This window comes from Amborella trichopoda, chromosome 7 (assembly GCF_054954075.1).
Source record: "Amborella trichopoda isolate Santa Cruz 75 chromosome 7, AtrichopodaSantaCruz75HAP2 v2.0, whole genome shotgun sequence".
In the NCBI taxonomy this organism is placed as follows: domain Eukaryota; kingdom Viridiplantae; phylum Streptophyta; class Magnoliopsida; order Amborellales; family Amborellaceae; genus Amborella; species Amborella trichopoda.
In genome coordinates this window covers 42,381,309-42,394,050 of record NC_142342.1, presented here as the reverse complement: position 1 = coordinate 42,394,050, position 12,742 = coordinate 42,381,309, and the positions used below count along the sequence as shown (strand labels likewise).

The 12,742-nt window shown below is 33.1% G+C and overlaps 1 protein-coding gene across 2 annotated transcripts; it reads right to left on the bottom strand.

Annotated features, from left to right (window-relative positions):
- Nucleotides 1-2,979: 2,979 nt before the first annotated feature.
- Nucleotides 2,980-12,680, bottom strand: LOC18436651 (SNARE-like superfamily protein). 2 transcript variants are annotated; one of them, XM_088871468.1, is made up of 6 exons: nt 12,345-12,680; nt 11,529-11,689; nt 10,033-10,176; nt 7,789-7,865; nt 4,278-4,441; nt 2,980-3,314 (listed from the first exon to the last, which is right to left on the bottom strand). In XM_088871468.1, the coding sequence occupies exons 1-5, from the start codon at nt 12,533-12,535 to the stop codon at nt 4,343-4,345; spliced, it is 672 nt and encodes a 223-aa protein (XP_088727594.1). In that variant the 5' UTR covers nt 12,536-12,680; the 3' UTR covers nt 2,980-3,314; nt 4,278-4,342. The 2 variants fall into 2 exon arrangements, with proteins under 2 accessions (XP_088727594.1, XP_088727595.1); XM_088871469.1 differs by lacking the exon at nt 7,789-7,865 and having other exon boundaries at nt 3,182-3,314.
- Nucleotides 12,681-12,742: the final 62 nt, after the last annotated feature.

The window sequence follows — 12,742 nt, the reverse complement described above, 5'->3', positions numbered from 1 at the left end:
TATACTTTTTTTTTTTTTTTTTTGCCAAATATCACTTACAAATATTCTTATTACAATAATACTTATTTCAAAAAAAAATAAAACTAATAAATTCAATATCTTAAAAACCTTGATGCCACTAAACCGATTTTCATTAATCAAAGAAAATAACCACAATTTTTATGATTGAGAATGTAAATACTATATAATTAAATATGGTAAGAAACAAAAAGGGTGCTTTAGATTATCTCAACCGAACGGGTTGAGGCCAAAAACCCTCCAATAGAACTATGAACTCCTCTTAAATCACAAATATCAAACTTAGGTTCAAACCCACAAAATCTAGTTTAAGAGAGATAACATCTACTTACTACCCAACCCTTAATATCAATACTACCACAATATAAGCTAAGAGAGAGACGATCACAACATAAGCCAAGAGAGAGAGAGAGAGCTCCTAGGTTGGGGCGTGTCCCCTTGGGCATTAGAGAGAGATAACTCCTAGGTTGGGGAATGCCCCCTAATTTACCTACTAGATAGAGAGATATTTAGAGAGAGAAGAGAGATTTAGATGTAGAGATTTATGGGTTAAGGGGTCCTCTATTTATAGTACAAAAATAAGATTAGGTTTTTTAGGATTTTTCATGGCTTACCTCTTCTTGCAAGATTGAATATGAACAATTGATCTTGGGTGACTTGTGGGATAAGAGATTTGAGCTTTCAATTCCATAGATGAGCCGTCAACATCATGGAATATGCTAGAACCTTTATTTTTCTTTCCTAAATAATTTTCTCATCAATATAAATTAAATAAAATAATTCTAAATATAATATTGTGCATACCAAAATAATGCATAAGCCTTTTCATGATTTCCAAAATCATCTGAAAGCTTCCTCAAGGTAAAATCTCTTCAAAACACATCAAAACTTTTTCTTAACTTTCATTAGAATGGGGCGTGCCACCTTAGGTGGTACTTCATGCGCCCCACCCATATACAACGGTGGCCCATTAATATATTGGGACTCCTATGCAATATTAAAATTATTAAAATTAATAATATGATTTTAAAAATCTACAAAATCAAATGTGAATATTTAAATCAATCTAAAATCAATATATCTGCTTTTATAAAAACAATTTTGATAAATAAAATATCAAGAGATTTAGCCAAATTGAAATAATAATTCTAAAAATCATATATCATTAAGACTCACATAATTGAATTCATTGGATGAGAAAATGATCCATATGGTTTAAGAATTAAACAAATAAACATTGGAACATTCCACCATCAACTGTGGACTACGATCTACATTTACTTTATCAAATCGACCCAGTGTTTCTCATGACTCACAGTCCATACAGGGGCTCATTAGTGGATCACCAAAGTCTGGCCAATGAGCAAAGGGGTCATAATCCCAGTTTGTGGATTTCAGGTTCTCCCCTTGAGACGTACCAAGATCACTTAGACTTGATGCGACCACAACTCTTATGGCGCATAGGGGTACTCTCACACATGCTTAAACTTCACCCTGAAAGATGGCTCGCTTTCCCGAAACAATTATCATATATCCATGACGTGTGATGATATATGGATGAGCCTTTGTCCCCCTTCTCTAAAAGCCACCATCACACACAAGGGTCACACAGTCCTTCGGCTCACGCTTCCGGGCATACTCCAACATCATCAAGGGATGACCTATTAGAGCCATTATCCGATAGTTTTCTATTCCCATGCAACATAGGGTTTTTTCTAACCAACTGACCTAGTTCGTAAAGCTCAGCTCAGTATCAGCAAATGTAATTTGCTTAATATGGTCCATGAAGGACCACTCCCACTAAGTTTATGTTTTATTATATCAAAATGTTTATTACAAGCACTAGTAAGGCCTTTAAGACCACACTCACCCAACATCCTACACCATTTGGTGGCATTTAGTGAATCCCTTCCACCACAATGTCTCCATTAAATCCTTTGTCAATGACAATTTGAAGACCTTGAAGGAGAGCAGTTAATTCAACTTGATTGGCGGTTGTGGAGCCACAAGGGCCAGAGAATGAGAACAACACACCTCCATAACTATCACGCAACTGGCCTCCAGCACCAGCTGGACCTGGGTTACCAAATGAACTGCCATCAAAGTTAAGCTTGAGGCAGCTGGTGGCGCAACCTAGATTTTGTTCGGTCGGTAAAGGGCAGAGCAAGAATTAAGGAGAGCTTTTAGGTTAAACATAAATATCCGACCGAAGCATCATGGGTAACATAAAACCAGCTCCAAAGCGATTGCAAAATAAGGTGTTCGACCCTCTCAACACACTGGGAGACCCATCAAAAGTTTTTCTGTTACGCTCTAGCCATAAATTCCAAATAATACCTCTTCTGAAAATTTACCATAACCTTTTTTTTGGAATACCTATTACATCAAGATGATCAATGATGCTATCAAGATCCCGAGGTAACTGAAAAAGACTCTTACCAATAAGAAGGCCCAATACCATAAAGTGCTTGCAAAAGGGCAATGTAAGTGCATCTTTCTTGCATAACAAACAAACACATATTAGGGATAACTTTACCCCGCTTTTGTAGATGACCATTAGTTAAACATTTTCCTTGAAAGGCCACCCATAAGAAGGATTGCACTTTAATAGGGATCGTGAGATGGCAAGTTTATTAGGAATAAAGGTTTATCTTTTAATAGGAACTAATGAGAAACTTACCATTTAAAAATGGGAAAAGTTTATGTAAGAGACTGAGGGCGTAGATGCACAATGTGCTCCCACAGGAACACATCATACGCCCTCTATAAGAAAAATAGAAGACGTGTGCCATTTTCCTCTTGTACCTGTTGTGATTGCCAGCACGTGAGCAATTGCAGCAAAAGAAGGGCCATCAGGGGGTGCTGTGCTCCTTGTAATTTTTGTGATAAATATTCCCATACAGTAAAGCCGTCCCACTATTTTTGCTTTTTCATAGGTGGTATCTCTGTATTCACCCTTCCATTATTATTATTTTTTGAATATTAACGCAAGCTTTCCGTTAATCATAAAACCAGATTACATTTGCATTGACATCTTTTTGAACTTTTCCATTTACATTTACTGATACCAAAGGAAACCGATCTTGCACCACTTTTTGTAGATAGTTCTCTAACTTATTTCCTTAAAAGAATAATCTCCATTTTGGTTCAGTCCTTTTGACAGGCAAAAGAGAGAAGCCTGAACGCAAAATCTATAAATTTACAGGGAAAGAATGCCTTCTCTTTGTGGTTTAAACCTGAATATAAATTGTAGACCGGTTTTGAAAGTTTCTCCCTCTCAGTTCCATTCAGATGATCTGCACAGCATCGTAAAAATATCTGTGGTTAGAGAGAGAGTAAAGTATTTTTTTTTTTGGATAATTCAGTGGGGAAGGAATGCTCCTACCTGTTTTTTTAATAGATTGGGAAATTCTATTTTGAAAGCGTTATAATTGGGTAAGCAATAAAAATGGATACCACGACGTTGTAATTAGACATGGGGATGGTATCACCACGGCCCAACCCCTTTCCTAAGAGAGAGCAAAGTTAAGAGGTCATTATTGAATATGGAGAGAGAGAGAGAGAGAGCTCATTCTTTTTTACTAATTTTTTTTAGGTGAATCAATGGGGATGACGGCCCCAACCTCTAAAGAGGTGCAACATGAGGACTTCTCGAGATGTGTAACCCATTTTAGTACTACTCTGGTCTAAGTAGGCTTAACTTCAGAGTTTTTATATGATCTGGCGCACTAATGTAGGAGTGGCAATGGGTCGGGTCGGATCTGGGTCGGGGCAAACCCAGATCCGGACCCAAAAATATTGTATAGGACTTGGATCTAGACCCAGATCCGACCCAAAAATTAAAATATCTATGTAATTAACTATATTCAAATACGTTTTATATGTTAGAACTCAGAAAAATATTATTCGGACTTAGACCCGAACCCGAATAGTGTTTTAGCCCAAGATTTGAACCCAAACCCGATCCACATGTCTAATTTTTGGGCCAAACCCGGATTGGGTCTACCCCCATGTCCTAGGTAGGGTCCGGGGCCATTGCCACCCCAACACCAATGTTGGTAGAACCGCACCCCTAGCTAGCTCTAAGTTGAGAGGTTATCATGGAGAGAGAGAGAGAGTTAAGTTCAGTTATTAAGCGGAGGGTGAGAAGCTGAGGGGACATCATGTAGAGAGAGACAGAGAGATTACTTAAGAGGATATGAGGAGAGAGAAAGAGAGAGTATGGGAAGGGAGAGAGAGAGAGAGAGAGAGAGAGAGACCTGTGTTTGGATCCTCGCTATTTCTTGTGTTTTGTGATGCCAATGAAATGTGAAGCAATTTGGTTTTAATTAATGTAATGCTCGTCAATCACTATGCTTGCCCAAACGAGAGTTGCAGCAACGATGGCGATTAGGGCAATTGGCATCCATTTTAGAGCTATCACCTGCAGTTGAACTTAAAATGCCTTGGTAAATGAAAACAAAACATTCACTACAAAAAGAAGGGAGGGTATAGTGAACTCCTGCTGGAGCAAACTATATTGTTACTCTCGTGGGCACAAAATATCTCCTTCAAAGGTCTTTTTTTTTTTAAAAAAAAAAAGAAAATTTTTGAAAGTTTGGAATCCACTTAAGAATATGTTAAAAGACTGGAATTTAGACTTCTAAAGATTTATACATAACTGTGCAAATATTGGATGGCCATTATTTAACAGGGGTGTGGTTTCTATAAGGTTGCAACTTTAAACAATCCAATTAAGGCATACTTTCAAATTTTATTATAATATGCAATTTTTGTATAAAAATTTCTTAGAATTATCTTAAAATCTATTTTCATATCTAATTATAAAATTTTAAACCCTAGAAATGGTTAAAATCAAGTAGATCTATAAATAAATGGAAATCTTGAAAATGGATGGTCTAGATAATGTGTTGCAAGATGCACTATTTCTAAGACTCAAATCTTCTTTTCTTTTTTTCATATTCATACATCTTGATGTCGAGATGATCAATTAGATGGTTTTGCCATTTTTCTTTTAACCAAAAGATGTAATTCTTTAAAGAGTGAAGTTCTTATAAACTTTCCACCTTATATTATTATTATTGACAAAGGTAAAGTGCCTACCTTATATAAGCAAGATGCACCTCTAAATTTTTGCCATAAAATGGAGTTCTAGTATGGAAAACCTTACAATGGCTTAAAAATCCATGTCTAACCCTAGAATATGAAATTTAAAATTAAAAGAATAATGCAGATTGAGATAATTTATAAACACTTGAAATTCTTCAAAATAAGTGGTTCAGATAACGTGCTACAAGATGAACTAGTTATATGACTTAAAATTCATTTCTTCTTTATGTGCATATATCAACGTCAGAATGATCAATTGGAAGATTTCCAACTTCGAAATACTCTTTTCGATTGGATTTTGAAGTGCATCTTACTTCTCTAGTATAAAGTTGCAACTTTATATAAAATTTTCCTTTTTAAGGTATATATAGAGTGTATTTACATATTATACTTCAGTTTATTATTTGAGGATAGTTGTTAGGCTGAAGAAGTAATATCCCGAAGTTTGGGGTCCTAAAATATCTTCTAGATAGGGATTTATCTATTGAGCAGGCTTTATGTACTTCCCCTATCCAAACTTATGCCACTATATAAAACTTATGTATGCCCTTTATTCAACTATTCATTTTGAATGGACGGTTGAGATAGCCGTAATCACAATGTTATACTTTTACACTTTTTTTTTTTCTGTAAAATATTTTGACACCAAATTTTGGGTGTCCACTCCTCTCTTAAACTTGCAACTGCAAAAAATATAAAATAATATTACCAATAAATAAATATAATATTTTTTGTTATTTTATTTTATCAAAAATATGTTTTGAATATTTGTTTTAGGTTCGCCCCATTGAGATAATGGCACATATCAAATATCATATTCATATAATTTATCTAAAAAAAAATACTCAGACGCATCAGATCTAGATCAAAGGGTCAGTGGCTCACTTAATATTAGTTGGACTGCCGAATGGAGGGGGGAGGATATATCTTCTATATAGTGGAGGACTTAAAGAAATCTTTCTATCTATTTAGTTAATTTAAAAAAATATAGGGTTTTCCAAAGGGAATGTACGATATCCGCCTTCGGGGCACTTTGATCCTTGCGGCTAAAAAATATTTGTGAAACTAGTTAAAATAAAATAAGGGTGCTGTTTATATAGAGCCTAGGCTCTAAACAATCAAATTAGAGCCTACCTTTAAATAGTGTCGAGAGACGTGGTTTCAATACTTGTAATCATTTTGATAGCCTTAAAATATATTTCATCTTTATTTATAAAATTTAAAGCTTCAAAAATAGTGTAGATTGAGAGATCTATGAAAACTTGAAAATTGACGGTCCAAAAATGCGTTACAAAATACACTATTTCCAAAACTTGAAATCTATTTTTTTATCATGTCCATGCATCTCGATGTCGAGATGATCAATTTGAGGATATTTGAGCATCAAAACAACATCTTCTGTGTACTTTTTTAGATAGGCTCTAATTTGATTATTTAGAGCCTCGGCTCTATATAAACTTTTCCCATATGGGAGATACTCCTTGGGACGATTATTTGGGGGGGCGTTGAAAATGCATATCCACAGTCCAATCTTATTATCGAGGGATGGTAGTGGTGATCCGATGTCCCATTGTTACGCCACAAGGACTATTGGCTGGCATCCACCATCCCTTGAAGGTACGGTTGGTGGATGGTTTGCCTTAGGACATCACACTTACTCGTTTGGGTGTACAATCTTTGGTCATGACCATGCGGTCCCCTGATATCTAGGGAACGCGTACGGTCCAACTCCTATCCATAGTGTAAAAATATTTAAAAAATTAGTTTTGCAATTAAAAATTTATATATTTTTATATTGAAAAAAGTTTATATAGAACCGAGGCTCTAAACAATCAAATTTGAGCCTACGTAAAAACTTCCATTAGAAAAGATTGTTTTGATGCCCCAATATCCTCAAATTTATCAACTCAACATCAATATACATGAATATGACAAAAAAATGGATTTCTAAGTTTTGAAAATAGTGCATTTTGTAACGTATTTTTTTACCATCAATTTTCAAGTTTTCATAGATCTATCGATCGACACTATTTTTAAAGATTTAAACTTTATAAATAAAGATGAAAACATATTTTAAGGATTTTACAAAGATTTTCAATATTGAAACCATATTTCTCAACACTATTTGAAAGTAAGCTCTAATTTGATTGTTTAGAGCCGAAGCTCTATGCAAACGGCACCCTTTTAGATCATAAATCTCTCAAAAAATTAAATTCAAACTCCATCCCTAAGATGGACTTTATTGGATCGCACGTGCACATATCGGGCCAGAGACTCGTACAAACCTTGGCCGTTGTGTAAATATAGGATTTATCTACAATGAGACATCTACCTTTCATCTAGAGGGGTCACAAATACTATCCGAAGATATTTTCTTGGAGTTTGAAAGTGAATGGTACATCTTTAGCCATCTAATTTCGAATCTAATGGCTAGAAGCGAATTTCAACTTTATGCATCATTGATTAATAATCTTAGGGTATACTTCGTATGAAGAGATAAATGATCAGCATATAAGAGGTCAGATTTCTTGTTAATTAGAGAGATTCTAATTATTTTTTTTGCCCTTATTGAATCTTTATTAGTAAAAATACTAGCACCCATGGTACTATAAAATATATTTTTCTATAATTTTGCTTTTCTCTTTTTGTCACATTGTTCACCTCAAGCATGTTTGAATGCCATATTTGGCATTCACTGTTGAAAGTTGACAATTCCCTCCCATGGCGATTCAATCTGTCTGCCAATTATGAAAATTGAAATGTAAGATCTATTTGCTGCCAAAAGAAAAGACCTCTCTCTCTCTCTCCCTAAGAAAGTAGGGTGGCAATGGGTCGGGTCAGGTTAGGTCTTGGTCTGTGTCCAACCGAATCTAACTCGGATCCGAAAAATATTTATGGGACCCAGACCCGGACCCAGATCTGGACCCGGCGCCAAAAAAAAAAGTATATATATATATATATATATATATATATATATATATATATATATATATATATATATATATATATATATATATATATACATTTAAATATGGGTGCGGTTTGTATAGAGCCTAGGCTCTAAACAATCAAATTAGAGTCTACCTTCAAAAAGTGTTGAGAAAAGTAGTTTCAATATTGAAAATCTTTGTAATAGCCTTAAAATATATTTTCATCTTTATTTATAAAATTTAAAGCTTCAAAAATAGTGTAGATCGACAAATCTATGAAAACTTGAAAATCTTGAAAATTGACGGTCAAAAAATGTATTACAAAATACACTATTTTCACAACTTGAAATCTATTTTTTTCTCATGTCCATGCATCTTGATGTTGAGATGATCAATTTGAGGATATTTGAGCATCAAAACAACCTCTTCTAGTAAACTATTTGAGGTAGGCTATCATTTAATTGTTTAGAGCCTCGGCTCTATATTAACTTTTCCCTTATATATATAGGAAAAGGCTTATGTGAGCGAATAGGCTCACAAGAAAAAATGAATTCAATGGTCCAAATTGAATCTGGGCCGATCTAACGATCATGGATGCCCGATAGTGTTTGAATTTTAGTTTTTGTTCTACATATCCAAATCACTTAGAATTTTAAACGTGTGTTGATAAAAAATAAATAAATATTTGAAAAATATTAAAAAAATATCTTACATGAAAAAAAAGACCAAAATACCCCCATAAATTGTTGGGGATATTTTGGTCATTTTTAATTGTATGGATTATTTTTTTATATTTTTATTAGGTGTGGCTTGATAAAAAGAACACTCACCTTAAATTTCAAGCGATTTGAATTTGTAGAAAAAATATTAAAATTCAAACACTCTCGACCGTCAGATCGGCCTATATTCAATCTGAGCCATTAAGCTTATACTATTCAGTGAGTTAGTTGGCTCACCCTAGCATCTTCTCTCTCTCTCTATATATATATATATATATATATATATATATATATATATATATATATATATATATATATATATATATATATATATATATATATATATATATATATATATATATATATATATATATATATATATATATATATATATATATATATATATATATATATATATATACATTTAAATATTATATTAAATATATAAATAAAGGGCAATAATTTCATGCAACGGTTGTATCACAATATAATGCAACCACATTCTAAAAAACCATATTTATGGTATTTGTACGACCCAAAATTTTGTACACACCTCTTCATTTCAATAATCAATATAAAAAAAACTTAATTTACACCTTATATTTGGTCAAAATGAGTTCCCTCCAACAATGAATCTAGACCATCCATTTGATGAATGTCAAGATCTATGCCTTTATAAATTCAAAATAGTTTTTTTTTTTTTAATATTGTTCATCTAATATAATAAAATTGTCTAGAAAATTTGGAAAGAAAAAATATTATTATAAGGCCTAGATCTAAGCATCTATCCAAACTGGACGGCCTAAGTTAATTAGACTAAAAAAATATTTTTTATGTTGCGTTTTCAAATTTTTATTCTTTTGTGATTGTTCATCAACATGAAAAGGGTTTATATTTAATATTTGGATCAAACAAATAGCCTTAATATAGTTTTTGAAGATTATTGCATCATATTACTATACAATCGTCGCATGAAATCACTGTCCATAAATATATTATTGAAATATTATAACTAAAAATATATAATTATATTTATTTAAATATTTATATATATATATATATATATATTAAATATTATTTATTTAATAACAGAATTCGGGTCGTGTCCACATGGATCCGAACCCATGTCCGAGTCCAAATCCGACTTGCTACTCCCAATTCTGGACGTTGGTCCCTGGTCAGGTCCGGGTCATTGCCACCCTCAGAAGCAAGGCAATCTCTCTCTCTCTCTCTCTCTCTTACAAAAGAGGGAATACCTGATTCCTTTTGGCTAAAGAGGAAGTCAGAGATATCTTGTGTAGGGATTTCTTGAATTTGTCCACCCCCTGCTTTTAGCTTTGCGAGGTTGGCTTGAGTCCTTGTATCCAAGTAAAGTTTCCTGATCCCGTTAATGATGAATTCTGCAATAAACAAGGTTAGAAGATTAAAACCCTCTCTCTCTATATATGCATATCTTCTTAAATGCAATATGAGTAAAGAAAGAGAATATAGAAGAAATTGGGTAAATAAGAAAAAAAGGGAAATAGTTAAGATTATTTTTAAGTTGGTCTAAAAAGAAATTGGGTAAATAAGAAAAAATGGGAAATAGCTAAGAAATATGATAGTTATTTTTTAAGTTGGTCTAAGTAGGGTGAGGATTTTAAATTTTACTTTAACCTGCCCCTGCCTGGGTAAAGGAGTTGGATTGTGTTAGGTATGCAACCAACGTAAAACTTGGCCTAAACTTATCATGAATCATGAGCTTGTAGTTTTTGTTAATACTGGGGTATAGATATGTTATGGCTTCACTGAGGGTATGACCTTCGATAGAGCAAAATTCTTCACTAGAATTCTTGTAGCTGAGCCCAATTAGTTGGAAAAAGGATTTGACGATGATGATTAATTATTTTTAAGTGAGCACTTCTCCAAATATAATGACCATCATTTGAGAAACTTTTTGTAACTGCAATTTCATGCAGTTTACCTATATAAACCGGTTTTACCTAACCTTATATATTGGGTCCAGTTTATATAAGGTGGTAACTTTACTTGTAGAAATAAAGTTGTGATGTTCTACACTATCTATTTTTATTGGATAATGTAGATTTGAGACGTATTTTATAATGTAGCACGTCTTTTAAAATGATACTCAATCTATACCATTTAAATAAAATGAATGATATATTTTATAGCAGCTTTTATAAATAAAAGTGCAACCTTATATAAAAATTTTTCGCATATATTATATGAAGCTCAGGTATGGTACAATGTTGTGGTCCTTATTTCTATGGAACGACCATTTTTTCTAAAATCTTGCTTAAATGACTAAAATAGCCAAAGCAATGAGGAAGGGTGTTTTGGTCATCTAATGGCCACAATTCAATAATGCAATTATTGATTTTTCTCCTTGAATAAAGGGTGCACTTTTGATAGGGCCACAACTTTATATTATTTTATATTATTTACTAAAGCCACACCTCAAAACCCCACCGCACCCAAAAATATAAGCTAAGGTGTCAAAAACTCATGTAATAGCTTGTAAGTCTATTTTTGCTCCTAGCTCCAGAGCTTGTTGCTCCAAAAATAATATAGATATAATTGATTTGTGAATAACTAAATTGGATGGCCAAAAAATGTGTTAAAAATACACAGTTTTTGAGGTTAGAAATCTATTTTTTATTTGTTTTCTAATATAGATTGTCAAAGTCGAGATGATCAATTAGTAAAAAACATTTGACGCAAAAAATCTTTATCTTCGAATAAAAAAACTTACCAATTCTGGACAAAGCATGAGGGTTGGCAATAGTATGCATGACAGGGCCATAAGAATTGTGGCAATCCCTGTGCAGGTCCTCCAAGTAGTGAAAAGCCAGCTTTCTAGGGTAATAAGCATCAAATAGAGCCATATAACATACTCCATCTTCTATAATAAAACTCCAAATAAATTAAGGAACCCAATAAAAACACAAGCAATTATTTTTTACCAAAATATTTGTAAAGAGCCATAGCAAGTGAAAATAAAATATTAAGATCTAAACTTCATTAGTCAAAATTTTCAATAAGTAAAAATAATACAAATATAAATTTCATTAGTTAAAACTAAAAAAAAAAACCAAAAAGTAAAAAAAAAAAATTATATATATCCAATGGATAGCCGATCCCAATTAATTGAAAAAATTCTATGATGATGGCAATAATGTGTCCATTAAATATGCTTCTTGTATATACTATGGGTTTGCTAAGTTATGAAATAAGTAACATGGGAATCATTTAATTGAACATCCCATCATTAAACTAACAGTAAAAAATCTGTTAAAAAACTAAACTACTTCTATATCATTGTTTCTCAAAATCGATAGATGTCTCTGCTAAAGACATTTCATAATTCATTGTGTTGTTCCCTATCAACTGCAAAGGAAACATGCCTCATGGAGAGGAAAAAGTGTTTCAAAACAATGGTAAGTTTGAACCATATGTTCTTCACAAAAGGAAATAACGTTGGAAGAAAATCAATAAAACAAAATCACTGAGAAAATTAAAGAAAATGGTATCAAGAAAAGAGGGAAAGAAAATTTTCAAAAAAGGATACTTAAAGCAGTGGTGATCGATACGAATCGACATTCTGGAGGCTTCTGGAGCTCTTCTCGATATCTCAGCCATGACCAAATCTCCTTGCTCTCTGTAAAACAACAAGCCATCCTTCTCTTCTTTTGAAGGGGGGAAACTTTGTGCCAGAGGCAACCCATCACTTACTCTTCTAATCAATGTCAACTTAGCCATTTTCCTCTTGATCTCTTCGGAATATGAATGACTTCAAGAAAATGTTAATCAAGGTTGATGAAAGCAAGATTTGTGCTGTTCTGTAGGAGATCACAGAGAACTTGGCATATAGAAACTTACGGGCTAAAGAGGTGATAGTGGAAGCCTTTTAATAGGAGAGGAGGAAAGTGCCATAAATCTTAAAGAGAAGGGAATGGGAACTCAGCA